The sequence below is a fragment of the Girardinichthys multiradiatus genome, chromosome 22 (genome assembly GCF_021462225.1).
Source record: "Girardinichthys multiradiatus isolate DD_20200921_A chromosome 22, DD_fGirMul_XY1, whole genome shotgun sequence".
In the NCBI taxonomy this organism is placed as follows: domain Eukaryota; kingdom Metazoa; phylum Chordata; class Actinopteri; order Cyprinodontiformes; family Goodeidae; genus Girardinichthys; species Girardinichthys multiradiatus.
In genome coordinates this window covers 45,374,284-45,393,272 of record NC_061814.1, presented here as the reverse complement: position 1 = coordinate 45,393,272, position 18,989 = coordinate 45,374,284, and the positions used below count along the sequence as shown (strand labels likewise).

The 18,989-nt window shown below is 46.3% G+C and overlaps 1 protein-coding gene across 2 annotated transcripts in view; it reads left to right on the top strand.

Annotated features, from left to right (window-relative positions):
* The window catches only part of LOC124859507 (cullin-9), a 61,554-nt gene that overhangs the window by 15,369 nt on the left and 27,196 nt on the right, over positions 1–18,989 (top strand). Inside the window, exons 18-27 of one of the 2 annotated variants that reach the window (XM_047352321.1) lie at positions 71–242; positions 6,601–6,706; positions 6,782–6,877; positions 6,952–7,127; positions 7,218–7,351; positions 13,242–13,427; positions 13,630–13,659; positions 14,169–14,305; positions 14,463–14,645; positions 18,799–18,956. In XM_047352321.1, the coding sequence (XP_047208277.1) occupies positions 71–242; positions 6,601–6,706; positions 6,782–6,877; positions 6,952–7,127; positions 7,218–7,351; positions 13,242–13,427; positions 13,630–13,659; positions 14,169–14,305; positions 14,463–14,645; positions 18,799–18,956 (1,378 nt within the window). The remainder of the gene's footprint in view (positions 1–70; positions 243–6,600; positions 6,707–6,781; positions 6,878–6,951; positions 7,128–7,217; positions 7,352–13,241; positions 13,428–13,629; positions 13,660–14,168; positions 14,306–14,462; positions 14,646–18,798; positions 18,957–18,989) is intronic. The other variant, XM_047352322.1, reaches the window with a different exon arrangement.

The window sequence follows — 18,989 nt, the reverse complement described above, 5'->3', positions numbered from 1 at the left end:
GTGCAGATGTTGTTCTCTCCTTATGGACAAGATGGTATAGGAAACTGGTCTAACTGATCTTCCTGCTCAGGCTCCAGTGTGGAGCTCAAGGAGGATAAATGCTGGGAGAAGGTGGAGGTCTCATCCAATCACCATCGAGCTAGCAAGCTGACTGACAAGAACCCCAAAACATACTGGGAGTCAAATGGCTGCACCGGATCACACTTCATCAATATCTACATGCACAAAGGCGTGGTCATCAGGTGGGTTGGAGTGAGGTAGTTGTGTGGGTGTGGCCACTGGGTGAATGTGACTATTATAAAGGCTGAATGGGTGTTGTCCTCAGGTGGGTGCGACTGTGGGTTGTTGTGTTAGCATTACAGTCAGATGGGTGTGGCTTTTGTGTAGTTTTTTTGTTTTGTGGCCCCGGTGGCCTTTAGTTTGAAAGTTGGCCAACAGGAAATGGGTTGGAGAGAGAAGGGAAGAATGCAGCAAAGGTCAATAGGTGACCCGTGATGGTTACAGTCCATACATGGGTTGTGCTCTTTACCCGTGTGCCACCGCCGCACCCGGCTTTTCTGTAGTTCTACTAGGGGGTCACATGGTCCGTGTTCTAAACCAATCAGGTTGTCAGTGTCTGAGCAGGAGGTCCTGTATTATTAGGCGTGTTTAATGAATTGTGGAGGGAAAGAATATTTTGTTTCTGTTCATTAATATTTCAACAATTGAAGACTCGTACTCGTCGTCTTCCACATATCCGGGACCGGGTCGCGGGGGCAGCAGACTCAGCAGAGACGCCCAGACGTCCGTCTCCCCAGACACCTCCTCCAGCTCCTCCAGGGGGAGCCGAAGGCGTTCCCAGGCCAGCCGAGAGACATAGTCCCTCCAGCGTGTCCTGGGCCGTCCCCTGGGCCTCCTCCTGGTGGGACGTGCCTGGAACACCTCCAGAGGAAGGCGTCCAGGAGGCATCCGGTATAGATGCCCGAGCCACCTCAACTGGCTCCTCTCGATGTGGAGGAGCAGCGGCTCTACTCCGAGCCTCTCCCGGATGGCCGAGCTCCTCACCCTATCTCTAAGGGAGTGCCCGGCCACCCTACGGAGGAAGCTCATTTCAGCCGCTTGTATCCGGGATCTCGTTCTTTTGGTCATGACCATAGGTGAGGGTAGGAACGTAGAACCAACGGTAAATCGAGAGCTTTGCTTTTCGGCTCAGCTCTCTCTTCACCACAACGGACCGGCACAGCGCCCCCATTACTGTGGCAGCCGCACCGATCCGTCTGTCGATCTCCCGCTCCATTCTTCCCTCACTCGTGAACAAGACCCCGAGATACTTAAACTCCTCCACTTGAGGCAGGAACTCCCCTCCAACCTGAAGAGGACAAGGCACCCTTTTCCGGTCGAGAACCATGGCCTCGGACTTGGAGGAGCTGATCTTCATCCCAGCCGCTTCACACTCGGCTGTGAACCGCCCCAGTACATGCTGTAGGTCTTGGCTAGAGGGGGCCAGCAGGACCACATCATCTGCAAAAAGAAGAGACGAAATCCACTGGTCCCCAAACCAGACCCCCTCCAGCCCTTGGCTGCATCTAGAAATCCTGTCCATAAAAGTTATGAACAGGACCGGTGACAAAGGGCAGCCCTGCCAGAGTCCAACATGGACCAGGAACAGGTCCGACTTAGTGCCGGCAATGCGGACCAAACTCCTGCTCCGCTCGTACAGGGACCGGATGGCCCCTAATAAAGGGCCCCCGATTCCATACTCCTGGAGCACCCCCCACAGGGCATCACGAGGGACACAGTCGAATGCCTTCTCCAGGTCCACAAAACACATGTGGACCGGTTGGGCAAACTCCCATGAACCCTCGAGTACCCTGTAGAGGGTATAGAGCTGGTCCAGTGTTCCACGGCCGGGACGAAAACCACACTGCTCCTCCTGAAGCCGAGGTTCGACTATCGGTCGGACTCTCTTCTCCAATACCCTGGCGTAGGCCTTACCAGGGAGGCTGAGGAGTGTGATCCCCCTGTAGTTGGAACACACCCTCCGGTGTGTTTCCCCAGTGGGCCCACCACCTGTAGGGGGAACCATGAGGGACCGGTGCAAAGAGGATTGGGTGGCGGACGAAGGTGGAGACCTCAGCGGCCCGATCCCCGGATGCTTAGGCTGGCTCTAGGGACGTGGAATGTCACCTCGCTGGGGGGGAAGGAGCCTGAGCTTGTGCGGGAGGTCGAGAGATATCGACTAGAAATAGTCGGGCTCGCCTCCACGCACAACGTGGGCTCTGGAACCCATCTTCTTGAGAGGGGTTGGACTCTCTTCTACTCTGGAGTGGCCCACGGGGAGAGGCGGCGGGCTGGTGTGGGTTTGCTTGTTGCCCCCCAGCTCAGCCGTCTCGTGTTGGGGTTTACTCCAGTGGATGAGAGGGTTGTATCCCTGCGCCTTCGGGTTGGAGAGAGGTCTCTGACTATCATTTCAGCCTACGGGCCGAGTGGTAGTGCAGAGTACCCTGCCTTCTTAGCGTCCCTGTCGGGGGTGCTGGATAGTGCCCCTCCCGGGGACTCCATTATTCTGCTGGGGGACTTCAACACCCACGTGGGGAACGACAGTGACACCTGGAGAGGCGTGATCGGGAGGAATGGCCTCCCCGATCTGAATCCGAGTGGTGTTTTGTTATTGGACTTCTGTGCTAGTCACGGATTGTCCATAACGAACACCATGTTCAAACATAAGGGTGTCCATCAGTGCACTTGGCACCAGGACACCCTAGGCAGGAGGTCAATGATCGACTTTGTTGTCGTATCATCAGACCTTCGGCCACATGTTTTGGACACTCGGGTGAAGAGAGGGGTTGAGCTGTCCACTGATCAACTCCTGGTGGTGAGTTGGATCCGCTCCAAACGTACAGTGAGGGTCTGCTGGGAACGCCTGGCGGAGCCCTCAGCCAGGGATGTATTCAACTCCCACCTCCAGGAGAGCTTTGACCAGATCCTGGGGGATGTTGGAGACATAGAGTCCGAGTGGACCATGTTCTCTGCATCTATTGTCGATGCTGCTGCCCATAGCTGCTGCCGTAAGGTCTGCGGTGCCTGTCGCGGCGGCAATCCCAGAACCCGGTGGTGGACACCGGCAGTAAGGGATGCTGTTAAGCTGAAGAAGGAGTCCTATCGGCTGTGGTTGGCTTGTGGGACTCCTGAGGCGGCTGACGGGTACCGTGAGGCCAAGCGTGCTGCGGCCCGGGCGATGGCAGAGGCAAAAACACGGACCTGGGAGGAGTTCGGTGAGGCCATGGAGAAGGACTACCGGTTGGCCTCGAAGCGATTGTGGCAAACCGTCCGGCGCCTCAGGAGGGAGAAGCAGTGCTTCGCCAACACTGTTTATAGTGGGTGTGGGAGGCTGCTGACGTCGACTGAGGACATTATCGGGCGGTGGAAGGAGTACTTCGAGGATCTCCTCAATCCTGCCATCACGCATTCCGTGGTGGAAACAGAGGCTGGGGACTCAGGATTGGACTCTTTCATCACCCAGGCTGAAGTCACCGAGGTGGTTAAAAAGCTCCACGGTAGCAGGGCTTCGGGGGTAGATGAGATCCGCCCTGAATACCTCAAGTCTCTGGATGTTGTAGGGCTGTCATGGTTGACACGCCTCTTCAACATTGCGTGGCGGTCGGGGACAGTGCCTCTGGACTGGCAGACTGGGGTGGTGGTCCCCCTTTATAAGAAGGGTGACCGGAGGGTGTCGGGGACAATTGAAGATTTTGAGTAAAATGACTTAATGCTGATTTAATGGAAGATCCATTTCATTTGATTGTGATCATGCTACTTATATTGAAACAAATTAAAAATAGAAAACGTCTTAATAAAGTTACATAAAACAAAATGTCATATTTTTACAGTTTTTAAAGCATCAGTTTTTGGATGCTAAACCCATGTTGTTCCACTTTTTATGTAGTAACCCCGAACAATAGAAGCAGTTATTCATTCCCTACTACCAGGGAACCCCTAAAATTTATTCAATCCAACAGGCGAACCATGTTTCTCCAGTTAGGATCAAGCCTTTTTACCCACCAACCAAAAGCAACATCTGCCTGCTGGAAACTGTCTTTGAGCACTGTTATTCTAGCGCTGAAGCATTTTCAAACATTTCATGCACCTCCTGGATGGCTCTGGAAAGGCAGCACAGTCAGCTGCTTTGTGTGCCAGGCTGGACAAGCAGGGAACCAACCCAGAAAAAAGCACGGGCACGCAACAGCTTGCAGAAAACTGGGAACAGGAAGCCCAGGGGAGCAAGAGCATTCTGGATCACTTTCTGGAACACGTGCTGGATCAACACTTGCTAATGACATCATACACATTTGTATTTTGAGCCAAACTCAGAATTAAGGCGGCCATTTAGAGGGATTGGACAATGAAAGTGAAACACCTGGTTTTAGACCACAATAATTTATTAGTATGGTGTAGGACCTCCTTTTGCAGCCAATACAGCATCAATTCGTCTTGGGAATGACATCTACAAGTCCTGCACAGTGGTCAGAGGGATTTTAAGCCATTCTTCTTGCAGGATAGTGGCCAGGTCACTACATGATACTGGTGGAGGAAAACGTTTCCTGACTCGCTCCTCCGAAACACCCCAAAGTGGCTCAATAATATTTAGATCTGGTGACTGTGCAGGCCATGGGAGATGTTCAACTTCACTTTCATGTTCATCAAACCAATCTTTCACCAGTCTTGCTGTGTGTATTGGTGCATTGTCATCCTGATACACGGCACCACCTTCAGGATACAATGTTTGAACCATTGGATGCACATGGTCCTCAAGAATGGTTCGGTAGTCCTTGACAGTGACGCGCCCATCTAGCACAAGTATTGGTCCAAGGGAATGCCATGATATGGCAGCCCAAACCATCACTGATCCACCACCATGCTTCACTCTGGGCATGCAACAGTCTGGGTGGTACGCTTCTTTGGGGCTTCTCCACACCGTAACTCTCCCGGATGTGGGGAAAACAGTAAAGGTGGACTCATCAGAGAACAATACATGTTTCACATTGTCCACAGCCCAAGATTTGCGTTCCTTGCACCATTGAAACCAACGTTTGGCATTGGCATGAGTGACCAAAGGTTTGGCTATAGCAGCCCAGCCGTGTATATTGACCCTGTGGAGCTCCATGACTGGACAGTTCTGGTGGAAACAGGAGAGTTGAGGTGCACATTTAATTCTGCCGTGATTTGGGCAGCCGTGGTTTTATGTTTTTTGGATACAATCCAGGGTTAGCACCCGAACATCCCTTTCAGACAGCTTCCTCTTGCGTCCACAGTTAATCCTGTTGGATGTAGTTCGTCCTTCTTGGTGGTATGCTGACATTACCCTGGATACCGTGGCTCTTGATACATCACAAAGACTTGCTGTCTTGGTCACAGATGCACCAGCAAGACGTGCACCAACAATTTGTCCTCTTTTGAACTCTGGTATGTCACCCATAATGTTGTGTGCATTTCAATATTTTGAGCAAAACTGTGCTCTTACCCTGCTAATTGAACCTTCACACCCTGCTCTTACTGGTGCAATGTGCAATCAATGAAGACTGGTTACCAGGCTGGTCCAATTTAGCCATGAAACCTCCCACACTAAAATGACAGGTGGTTCAGTTTCATTGTCCAACTCCTGTAGATCATATCTAAATGCGTTGGTATTTAGAGGTTGCACAGAATTCTACAAAGTTTCCAGACAAGCAGTCCAGGTTCTGACCCGCCTTTGGACTGGCTCATATCACTGTGGCGTTGGACTATAAACCGGAGTTCTTGGCTTTGTTCTGTTCCGGTTATTAGAACCCTGCAGACTGTGCTGCTGTCTGCTTTAGACAGGACATTAGTTTAATAAACTGATCTAACCAAGGCCTTTTCTGACCAATTCCAAACACCTGCTGAAAATCCAGAGAACAACAACTCAGCTGCTATAGTGATTATTTTCTAGAGGAATCTGTTGGGATGGACTGACTCTGGAAGAGAAGAGCATCACACCAAGCATAGAGCTGCAGCTGGGCTCTAGAAAACATCCTGGAATGCTAACATCAGCAAGTCATCCATCACCTCCAGGGTCACCATAGTCCAGGTCCCTCCATCTCATGAAGCCTCCTGAAAACAAGTGAAGCCCTCAGTAAAGGAGCTGAAAGCATGGAATCACTTTAGTTTGATTATTGACACATTCATTGTGACATCTGCAACCAGTGGTACCGCTCACTGTTCAGTTGGGTCCAGCTGAACTGGCGGATGCAGAACATAAAGAGCGGGACTGTCCGATGGGCCAGAAACAGAATATAGGATGTAAAAAATGTTGAATTTTTCTGACATCTCTTTGCTTTGTTGACAATGAAGAACAGAACAAAATCTCATTTATTCAGCTGAGCTCCACAAACACTGAGAACCAACACAGCGGTACGCTGGAACCGCTCCGTCTTCAGAACCGTTCTGCTGCATGGCCCACGGGACCTCCATGTTCTGTTCCACAGAAGTCCACGGGCGTGTCTTAACTCAGGACAGGGTTCTCATGTGTGGTCTTTAGGTGGGTGTGTGAGGGGGTACTCATCTGTCAGGTGCCTCGTGATACCCTGTTGTTTCAATGTTCAGACAACTCGCCATCCTGGTGGCCAGTGAGGACTCGAGCTACATGCCGGCCCGGATCCTGGTTCTGGGGGGAGATGACCCAGCTAACATCAACACAGAACTTAACACGGTGAGTTCAGTTCTGCTTGGCAGGTTAATGAGGGCGACTCCTCGCCTTATTTACGATGTGACTCTGGCTCTGCAGGTGAATGTTGCTGCCTCAGCCACCCGTGTGGTTCTACTGGAGAACATGACCCGGTTCTGGTCAATCATCCAGATCAGGATCAAGAGATGTCAGCAGGTTAGACTCTGCTCTTGTAACTTCAGTTCCTCGTTCTACTCTCTATGTTCTGACACATTCCCTCTCTGTTTTAGGGTGGGATTGACACTCGGGTCCATGGTTTTGAGGTTTTGGGTCCAAAGCCTACATTCTGGCCCGTGTTTAAGGAGCAGCTGTGTCGCCGTACACACCTTTTCTACAGCACCAAGGCCCACACCTGGTGTCAGGAGGTGGCGGAGGACAAGGCTCAGCTGTTGCAGCTCTTCAACAAGTATGAATTATTGTTTTTTGGATAGGCGAGTTACATTGCAGCTGGAGCTGAGACACCTGAGAACCTGTGTGTGTGTGTGTGTGGGTTCAGGCTGAACAGCGCGCTGAGACATGAGCAGATGTTTGCAGATCGGTTCCTGCCGGATGCTGAAGCAGCTGAAGCTCTGGGTCGAACCTGCTGGGAGGCTTTGATCAGCCCCATTGTCCACAGCATCACATTGTCAGGTGACCACACGCCCACTCACACACACCTTCAGGTGTGTCTGTCTGTAGAGTCTGATGATGTGGGAGAAAACAGTTTACTAATATAAAAATGATGAAGAGACAACTGGGGACCTTTTATTCAGCACATCTCTGAATACATCTTCAGAATACAAAATCCCAAAGAAAGAGACATGTACAAAAGTCATATCATTGTTGTTTATGTGAAACCATTGACCAATCCAAAGTATCTTTCATTTATGCACATGTTCTGGCCCACTGACATTTTTTTTTTTTTTTTTTTACATTTAACTTTTTATTACCATTTTCCAAAACTGCTTCCATGCAGAACAAATGTGAACAATTCAACGTTACATAAAACAAAACCAAAAAGCTTTTGCCTGGGAGCTATTCTTCTAATAATCTTCTTGTCCATCCTGTTTGACAAGTTCTTTTCCTATCCTTGGTCGCTCTCTTTGGCTTTAAATAATTTCATCCACTTTTCTTCCATTTGTGTTTGTTGTAATCTTAGGTGATGTGTCCATTTTTCCATTGTATAGATTTCTTCTATTATTTCTCTCCATTGTTTGTGACAAGGAGGATCCACCTTTCCTCATTTCCTCCTAACATCTTTCTTGGCTGCTGTTAACATGATCTTGATCAAATACCTGTCCTTTACTCTGACCTTTTCTTTAATATTGTTCAAATTACAGAGATATAGCAACATGCTACTCATAGGGAGATCATATCTTCATTACCGTTCCAGGTACATTTTTCCTAAATTGATCCATTTTAGGTCACTTTCAACATATATGTGAATGGTCTGCATCCATTGATCCACGATTCCTCCAACACGTCGTCTCTGTGTCCTTATATCTGTTCTTGACTTTAGGTGTGATAATAAATCCTATCAGGTTTTTCCAGGCAAACTTCCTTCATATCCATGAACTGGTGGTTGTCTGATGTTTCCTCCACATATCCTCCCAATCTGTAATTGTCACGTTAAGCTCTGATTGTGTGTTTACTTTACCTATCATCATTTTTTGACATAAAGTAGATATGATTTTAATCTTCCTTCCATTGAATGAGTTGATCACAGTTTGAATCACTCCATTCGTTTCTACAGAGGATCCCCCTGATTTCTGCCCTGCAGTAACCTCTCAGTTGTAGGTATCTGTAAAATTCGTGTTTCTCCAAGTCAAACTCGTCTTTCTTTCTTGAAAACTCTCCAGTTCTCCATCCTTCTGAAGGAGACACCTTGCTGTGACCCCATTGTTTCAATCCCTTATCATATATTTCTGGCTTGAAATCATAAACTACCCATCTGAGCCATTTCAGTTCTTTCTTTATCTTATGTTTTTTAGTATTTTTAACCATATTTCCGGTGTCAATTCTGTAATTGGGTCCATGTGCTATTTTTATCTTCTCATATCTATCTTCGACTCCAATAATGCTCTGAATTGGTTGTTCCCTACATTCTTCCTCCATATCGTTCCATTTCTCCATGTAATCTGGTGTACAGCAGCACGTCTGAGCTGAGCTCCTGTAGTTTTGGGAGGTCCATATCTCCTCTGGCTTCCGGTAACCAGAGAGTTTCATATCTAACTCCAGGCTGTTTGCCACCCCAAATAAATCTGGATATTATCTTGTCCCAGGTGGCAAATAGTGTTTGGGGGACCTTTATTAGTAGTGATTGGAATAAATAAAGAAGTCTTGGCTGCACATTCATCTTAATAACTTCACTTTTTGAGTTAAGATCTAGGGGTAGTGTAGACCATCTGTCTTTTTGTATCTCTTGGCTCATTTGATCATAATTTGCTTTGTAAAGTATAGATAGCCCTTTAGTGATATTAACCCCCAGGTATTTAAGTTCCTTCTTATTCCATTTGATGGGAAATAATTCCTGAATTTCTTTTGATGGATTATCGTTGAGTGTTAAAATATGTGTTTTGGAAACATTATTTTTATATCCTGAAAGATATCCATACTTTTCTAGAAGATTAACCAATGCCGGTAGAGACTTATATGGTTGATCAAGGAAGGTTATTACATCGTCTGCAAAAAGCCCTATTTTGTGTTCCTCTCCCTTTATTACCACTCCTTTCATTTCTTTTTCTTGCCGTGGGTGTTGATATAATGTTCTTATACACTGTATTGATTTATTACTGAATCAAAAGCTTTGTCTGCATCAACGCTTACGAGTATAGGACTTTGTTTTTTCTGTGGTACTTGTTCTACTACATGCAGACTCTTCTAATATTATCATGTGTTTGACGTCGTCTCATTAATCCTGTTCAATCTTCCTCTATTAATTCTGTTCTAAAATAATTTCATCTTTTAGAAATAATTGTTGTATAGATTTTATAATCTATATTTAATAATGAAATTGGTTTATAGTTCCCACAGTGTTCCTCATCTCCTCCTTGTTTTGGGATGACTGAAATAATGACGGAGGTATTTTATTCTGATTGAGCGTCGAGTTGAAAGAAGCTGGAAGTAATGGTGTCGACTCTTCCTTGAATACCTTGTAGCAGTCTGCCGGGTATCCATCGCTACCTGGGCTTTATTGTTCTGTAATGTATTTATTATGGTAATGTCAGCTGTTAGAGTCTCATTTTGTATTTGATTAATTGTTGGTAAATCCAGTGAGTTTAGAAAGGCTCTCATTTCCTCTTCATGTGTGAATTCATGCTGTTTAAACAGTTCCTCATAGTATCCCTGAAAAATGTCCTCTGGTTTATCTGTTCATTTATTTGCGAGGAGGTTTCTAGTTTTATGTCCAGTACTAAGCGTCTACGTTTAGCTGATAGTTTAGCTGCCCTTTGACCTGCTTCATAATAATTTTGTTTCTTTTTTCCGTCTCATCCAGTAATATGTCATTTATTTTTGGTTTAGCTGCCTTGTGTCATAATGTGGTTTGCGGGCGAACCAAAGTGCAGACAAGAGCTGGGCAGCAGCATGTTGTAAAAGGTTTTAGCTTTATTTCCAGAGGTTTTCAAAAGAAACCAAACAAGGCACTGCAGATACAAACTAAAGTCCAGATCCAAAAACTTACAAGAAGTTCTGGAGGCACATGGAAAAAACTCAGCACAAATACGTGGGTTAAGAACGAGGTATGACGAACACAAGGAACCAGCGATGAACAGAGACACAAAACCAACTAATATACTGAGGGATAACAAAGGGCAGGTAATCAGAGAAAACAGGGAACAGGTGAAACAAATACAAAGACTGAGGATGGACAAAGTAACTAATGAACAGAAACACAGACCAAGCAAACCTATAGACAAAGATAAATAATCAAATGGGGAATAAGAAAACTAGAATAATCATGACTAAAATAAACAGAGAAACTAGAGGAAACATTGGAACAACAAGAACAACCTGAGAACAAACATAGAACCCATAAAGAAAACCTGAATACAAACCTAAAACCACACTGACTGAATTAACTGGAAAGTTAATTCAAACTGGGTTTCCTCTCTTCCCCTAGTCCCGTTGGTGGGTGGAGAGGAAGTCCTCACCTCTACTGAGGACCCCAGTACTACTCCCACCCTGTGGGGTACCACTCCGTCTAGACATGTCCAGCTTGGAGAACTCAACCTCTCAGTCGGGTTTTAATAAAGTATGACAAATTACAGGAGCCTAGATGATTTTAGGTATTCTCTCATTAAACCTCTTCATTTATCAGTCTCTGCAACTATTGTGTGGCCATGGTTTCACACAGTTTTTAAGTAATTAGTCTTTATTGAATCTTCCATTTTGCTCCATATCCATTCCTCTTTTCCTGCAGTGCCAGCCTCTTTCTCCAGCAGAAACATTTTAAGATTTCGACTGGAAGTTTCGTAGCTTTTCTCTTTTCTCACTCTGTGTGCCGAGTCTCGCTGCCACCCCGCGGCTCCCCGCCATCTCCCCTCCTCTGCTGAAGCGGCGTCTCCTTCTGGTTCGTCCACAGTGTAGCCACGGTCCTTCATGTCCTGCGCTGCTGTCCTGGTACTTTCATATGTCTTCGTTCCATTAATCCCGTGAATCCGTATTTTGGCGAATTTTGTCTGGAAACGTATTCCTTTCTCTTTCAGTACTTCTTTAATGCCCGACTATACCTTTGTCTTCTGGACTATTTCTGTCGGGTAGTCGTGGTCAAAGTAGATTTGTTTACCTGAATCTTTTTCTGCCAGGCTTTTTTCAAAATCATTTCCTTCGTCTCAAATTGTAGGAAGTTGACCACAATTGATCTGGGTGCCGCATTTAGGTTCGGTTTGTGGGTGAGGGCTCGGTGGGTTCGTTGAATCTGGAGACTGATCACCTTCAGGAGATCAAGCTCCTTCTTTAAAAGTTGTTCCAAAAATCCTGCTGTTGAGCTCCCTTCCTCGTCCTCTGGCACTCCAAAGATTCGGATATTGTTCCTCCTTGATCTCCCTTAGAGGTTGGTTAATGTTTCTCGCATTTGTTGTGTGTGCACTAGCATCTTCATTAGCATCCGTCTTCCAGTCCTCCACCTCTGCTATGTACATCTGGGCCTCGTTGATGTTCACTTGCTGTGCCTGTAGCTCCTTCATTTCATTTTTCAGCTCGTCTTTGAACACGGTTAGCTCCTGGCATAGCTCTTGTTTAAGGGTTCTGATATTTCCCCTAATCGTTGAGAGACCAGTTTGCAGAATCTCCACGTTATCGTGTTCGGCTATTTTCTGGGCTGGTTCTTTCCCGTGTTTGCTAGTTTGGTGTTCAGAGATTTCTCCCATTTCTTGGGTGTTTTGGTGTGTGCTGGCTCACTCCCGGTGGCTGCTTGCCAGGGCCTGGACCCCATGGCTCTGTTGGGCCTCTGCTTGGGGAGTGATAAGTTCCTGGGGTCTTTGGTCTCTGGGTCCAAGGCTGGATCTGCTCAGGGGTAGACAGCTGCCGGCGGGGCCTGTTGGCTCGTCGCTGCAGCTCCCTGGGGCTTCTGCACTGTCTGCCGGGCGATTCCCCTGGGACTCCCGCCGGCTCTGCTCTGGGAGGTTTGGGGTAGTCCCGGCGATGGTTCTCCCTGGGTTCCTGTGCTGTGGGGGATCTTTGGATGTCTATGGCTCGGATCTCCTCCGTATCTGTCCCTAGTCCAGGGGGGCAGGTCTGTGGCTCCTCACACTCAGACCCACAGGTGTTTAGATTCAAGTGTTAACAGATACACAAATGTTCTATATTGAGCCGCATTTACCACTAAATACATCTTGCATTCATAAGTACCGTGCACCTTTGGTAAAAAAGATGTTAATATGAATGTTTCTGCAGGTTTTGAAGCAAGCAGGGTGTTATTTTATATTCTCTTCATCCTTCTTTCTCTCCTCCATTCTTTTCTCCTTCTCTCCCCTTTTCCTTTTTGCCCCGCCCCCCTCTCTTTCATGCTTCTTTACTTTCCTTTTCATTTCTGTCTCTGTCCGTAACAATTGAAATAATCCCAAAGCAGTTTCTAATAAAGTTTTTTTTCATGAATATCAAGCAGAGCTTAAAAGCGTTAGCTGTAATGCTCCACTTGTGAAAGTAAATCTGTTGGGCTTTTTCTTGGCACTCAGACAACTCTGAGCCACTCTGGTTAAAAACAAAAAACAATAGTAACACTTTTAATCTACCAGACAAAGCTTTAAGTTTCCACAATGACAGTCTGTCACAGGTTGTCTGACAGTGAAGATGCATCACCTTGTTGTACCTCTCTACAAAAATATTTCCCACTAACAGCTGCCAACATTTAGTCCGATCTGCATGGTTTCAGCTTTGTTCTGTGTCACTGGACTCTTCAGAAGGTGTAAATATCCGGTCTGATCAGAGCTAGAACCTTTATAACTGTTGATGCGTTTTTCTTTCAGGAGGTTCCAACCTATAAATCCTTTCTACTTCAAGCTTCATAAACCTGAACTTGTGTTTGCTCTGTTCTTTCCAGAATCCTCAGCGTGCAGCCCGCTGTCCTGGCTGCTCAGCGAGTACTTGGATAACGCAGAGTCGGCCCGCCGCTGTAAGAGCCGAGCGGCCATCTTTAACTCCAGAGTGAGGCGTCTTACCCACCTGCTTGTCCATGTGGACACGAGTGCTGCTGATGGCGAGGAGCTCAAACCACCGGTGAAGTCCAGTGAGTGTGAAATCAGCAGGGCTAGTTAAGGACCAGTTTATGACCCGATGGGCTCAGGTGAAGAATGGGTTAAGCTACAGATCTGATGGGTTGAGTTATTGATCCAATGGGTTGAGTTACTGACCTGATGGTCTCAACAAGAAGCAGGACAGTTTGCCCCTCAGCAGAGTTTGGAGACTAAAGGAGTCTGTTTTGTTTGCAGAAGGTCTGAACAGGAGCAAAGAGCTGAAGAGTGAGTATGAGACCAGTTCTCGGGCTGTTTCTATTCTTTTGCTCTGCTCTCATTTCATTGATCCCAATGAGGACAGGATGCTGGCATGGCTCCCCCTGCTGGATGAATACTTTTTATTACATTGAGGAATAACATTGAGTCGTCATTAATCTGTTGATAGTTTCCATCTGTTTCCTGTCACAACACCAGAGGGCGCTGCATACTAAAACAAGAACCCTTCAGGTATCAAGGTGTCCAGCAGGGGGCGTCTGAACCCACAGAACCACTCAGCTTCATTCAAATGTGGTCATGTTTTTCTTTGAGTTTTTGCCACTGAGCCCTTCCCATCGTAGTCCCGTCTCTGACCGGATTCCTTGTCGGAGGGTAGCAGAGCGGGGAGCCGAAGCACGGCTTCGTCTTTATATTTTCTTTCTGTTTGTGGCAGCTTCCTGTTCCCTCGTAGAGTTTCTGATTGAACCCTGCAGAACTCTGCTTCATACAGCAAACATCACATCCCTGTTGTCTTCTAGATGGCAAAGAGGGTAAAAACAAAGAGACCCCTGCAGCATCCTCTTCCTCTTCATCTTCTTCACCCGAGCCTAAAGTGAAAGGCAGCAGCAGCATTGCAGGCATTGCCCTCTGTTGGCAGGGAGTGGTGCAGTGGCAGGTAAAAAAAAGCTCAGCAAAGTAAATATTTGATTTGTTGTAAAAATTAAAAAACAGACAAAAAAACCACCAGACAACCTTTAACTCTGTGTAGCCATTCTGCCTGGCATATCTCTGAATAATGTGATCAAAATGTGAAAATGACCCTGCTCCTTCAGGTGAAGAAGTTTCTGGAGTCCAGCTGCAGTCTGCCAGACTTCGTGGAGCGTTATCGAACTCTGTACCAGCGGCTGAAGAACGCCATGGAGGAACTGTTTGGACAGCAGACTGCCTTCGTCCTCGCTCAGCGACACGGATTCTCTGCTGCGCTGCTGCAGCTCTCCATCCTTAGAGCCATGCATGTGAGTCTGAACAGATGCAGGTTTATTCTGCTCTGAAGAAACATCTTGAAGGACTGGCCTGAAGCATTGTTCACTACCTGAATGGATCCTGTTTTTCCGAAGTGTTAAACCACCTCTAAATCCTCCAAACAATGTTTCAAAGTTCTGCAGACCAAACCAGGGTTATATAATTTATATTCAAAGTCTTGTTGATTTTTCAATTATTAGAAACAACAATCAAACAAAGCAGGAATCAACTAATTTGAAAATGAAAGATTTGCCAATAAACCCTGATAAAAACATTAACAAATGAAGTCAGTATAGTCCGTGACACGTACAGTAGTACGGGTATAACACCAGAATGGGAAACAATCCCTCCCCCATCACTGCCACAAAGAAGGATTGTTCCATGTGGTCAAGAACCTGCAATGCTTCCAGTAACTTTTGTTGTCAAAGAGGCTCGAATAGTTCCAGGAAAGGTCCCCAAACGTTCTCGATTTTACCCCCTTTCTGTTGGAGGGAAAGTCTAATTTTCTTAAGTTTTAAACAGGACATGATGTCAGCCAACCACTGAGTGTGAGAGGCGGAGACGCCTCCCTCCACCTGAGCAGAACGGCTTGTCTGGACAGGAGAGAGGTGAAAGATGGCACCTTCTGTTGGTTTTCATGTAGATCTATCACTCCCTCTGCAACACCAAACGGAGCAACCAGAGGGTCAGGGCTCAGACGTGTGCACAGTGCACATGACAAAGATTTCCCACCAGTATTTGTTCAGACATGGACGAGGCCGACACGTGTGGATGAGGGATGCTTCAGCATATTTACACCTCACACAGTACTGGCTGACATCAGGATACATAGAAGATAATTTCAGGTTGGAGATGTGAGCTTTGTGCACCATTTTGAATCGAATTAGGCAATGCCTAGCACACAGAGCTGGAGCTCACCAGTCGACTCCCCTGAAATAAAGGGGCCCAGATCCTCCTCCCATACCTGTTTTCCATCAGCACGGTTCGGAGCCCGTTATGGTTTCCGAAAGTGATTTTGAACCGGTGACGCATGTTTCCACCAACAAAAAGAAGTTCCAAAGCCCAAACTCTGGTTGAACTTGGGCACCACAAAGAACTTGGTTCTTCTTTGTGAACTGTGAGGTCACCCATGGGCGGGTCGAACTAGAGACAACAGAAGCAACAAGTATGGCAGCAAAGATGAAGAACGTACCAGATAAATATTATTTACATGTTTGTAAAACACTCACTGTATAACTACTGGTTTCTGATACACTTGGGGATGCTGAACATATGCAGATGAAAACATCGTACATCTGTTGTTCATTCAGTCGCCGTCTCCTTTTACGTATTAACTGTAGTTAATACCAATGCTCTCTTTTTCCCTTAAAAGGGACACTGAGCAGCTGAGAAAGCTCCGCTGTGTTGCTGTCAAGCTGTGTAACGCCCACGGGTGACGACTAATGCTTAATCCGCAAAACTGGTGGAAATGTGCATTGGTGCTCAACATTACACCAAAGTTCAAAGAAACGCGAACTGAACTGGGTCAAGAACGAGAGTTCTTTTGGTAGATAAGTGCTACCCGGCAGCTTTATCTGAGGAAACACGCCTCAGATCCAGTAGTTCAATTCAATTCAGTTTTATTTATATAGCACCAATTCACAACACATGTCGTCTCAAGGTTCTTCACAACAGTCAGGTTCATACATTCCAATTAATCGTAATCATTGAACAGTTCAGTCAGATTCAGTTATTTATTCAAATTGGATAAAATGTTTTTCTATCTAAGGAAACCCAGCAGATTGCATCCAGTCAGTGACTTTGCAGCAATCCCTCATACTGAGCATGCATGTAGAGACAGTGGAGAGGAAAAACTCCCTTTTAACAGGAAGAAACCTCCAGCAGAACCAGAACCAGGCTCAGTGTGAGCGGCCATCTGCCACGACCGACTGGAGGTTTGAGAGAACAGAGCAGAGACACAAAGAGAACAAAGAAGCACTGATCCAGGAGTACTTTCTATGGGAAGGAAAAGTAAATGTTAATGGATGTAGCTCCTTTAGTCGTTTCATCTAGAAAGAAAGAACAGATAAACTCTGATCCAGTTTTCAAGGTTAGAGTCTGAAAGAGAGAACATAGAGTTAGTTACAGTAGAAGCTCAGTCAGTAGCCATGTCTAGGAGAGAGAAAGGGTTAAACACTGAAAGACAGGGCCATGGGGATCATCTGTAGAAGGTGAGCATTAAGTTGTTGCCAGCAGAAGCTTGGACGATGCCCCTCTCCAGAAAGGTGTCACAGGTAGACACAGAGTCAGGCCAGGTGTAGCTTCTAGGAAGAGAAAAGAGAGAACAAAGTTAAAAGCTGAAATAACAGCAAATAATGCAAAAATTGGAGAGTAGTGTGAGAATGTAGCGCAGAGGGTGAAAGTGGTCATTATGTCCTCCAGCAGCCTAATCCTATAGCAGCATAACTACACAGATAGTTTCAGTTCAGATTATTTAGTTAAACGGCGCTTATTTACAACAATGTCGTCTCAAGAAACCCCACCAAGGGTCCAACTGATGGTCATTGTTATACTAAAAACCACAAGGATTGGGATACCTCTCTCTGTCAGACTGATTATAACCATTGGAAAAGAGAAGGGGTCATACAGGTAGCAGAAATGGAGGGTGTGTTTGCACCTCAACCATAACTGAGCTGGTTTAGGTTAAACCTGACTCCCCCTTACTCCATCCAACAGGGAGGGAGGAAGACGGAGGACTGCTATAAACTAAATGTTTTTTATTAGGGTTTAAAGAAATAATGGTATCAACAAGGTTAGTGTCTGTTGAAATGGGAGAGATGGGAAGTGATAAAATGCCCAATGTGGAGATACTTAAGAAGGGTTATATAATTTAGTCCAGATTTAACTGTATAAACTCGGATTTGTGAGGTTCAACTTTCACCTTGTTCCTGCCCTGAACCTTCTTAATGGAAGACATCACAAGATTGGAAGAATGGAAGATAGGTCTCTAACCAAAGGCCTCTTTAGTTTCGACCATGGTTCAGGAAGCTCCGATGAGTCATTCTGGTTGTTGCTCCCTTGAAACTAGACCTAAAAATGTCAAAGTGTGAGACGCCTTCAGTTTTGCATGTTAGTAGAACCGCCTGAGGAAACGAGTCCAGTCTGTCGGTGTTAGAAAGATGACATCTGAGCCCACCTCTTCTGTTTGGGGTTGGTAGACGGCTTCGTTCACTCCCGTCTTCTCTGTTCAATATCTGGATGTTCCCGTCTTCAAACCAGTGTTCCTTGATTATTGACCCAATGAGCTGGTTCTTCTGTTTTGGACCGTCCTTCTGTGTAGCTGCGGTTTTAATTGTCCGATCTAGAAGTCTGAACATTCCCCACTGCAGATTTTAAAAAGCAAGAATGAAAGGAAAGGTGTAGAAGATGGTGGTGAGACCAGCCATCTTGTTTGGTTTAGAGACAGTGGCACAGAGAGCTGGAGGTAGCAGAGATGTTGAGGTTCTCTCTCTGGGAGTGACGAGGATGATAGGATCTGGAGTGAGGACATCAGAAGGTCAGGTCATATTAGATGTGTTGGAGATGAGGCCAGACTGAGATGGTTTGGACATGTAAAGAGGAGGGATAAGGAGTCCATTAGAGAAGGATGCTGAGGCTGGAACTGCCAGGCAGAAGGTCTAGAGGAAGACCAGAGAGGAGATTTATGGATGGAGTGAAAGAGGACATGAAGGTAGCGGGTGTGAGAGAAGAAGAGGCAGAACTCGCTGTGGCGACTCCTGAAAAGTAAAAGCTGAAAGAAGATTTAAATCAGGCCCAACTTGGACCTCATGCAGGTCCATGTTTTTCTGTTCGGAAAGACCCAAGTATCATTGGTTTTATTCCCTAGTTCAGATTTGGTAAACCTCTGACATGAACTTAGTCTCTAGGACTCTCTATCATTAACGCTCTGCAGCCCCTGAAGACGAACTCTGCTTTCAGTTTAAACCAGGCTTGCTCCACTTCATTTAGATGGATGTCAGATTTAACTCTGGATTAATAAGCCATCCTAAAGGATGGAATAAACACAGAAAGCTCTGGATGTAGAACGTGTTAGTGAAGCTCAGATTTCTGTGATGCTACGTGGTCTGATGATGATGATGATGGTGACGCTGCTCTGGCCCTCTACAGGTCAGTGAGCGATTTGCTCAGTACATTGATCAGATGATCCAGGCCAGTGGGACGCCCTCTGGCAGAGTAGAGACTCTGGAGCGGCTGCAGCAGTTTCTTGAGCCGATGCTCTTCCTGTCGGGCCTGGAGCTCGCCAACACCTTCGAGCACTTCTACAGGTAGGTCCACCTCAGTAGAACCGTCCTGGTTCT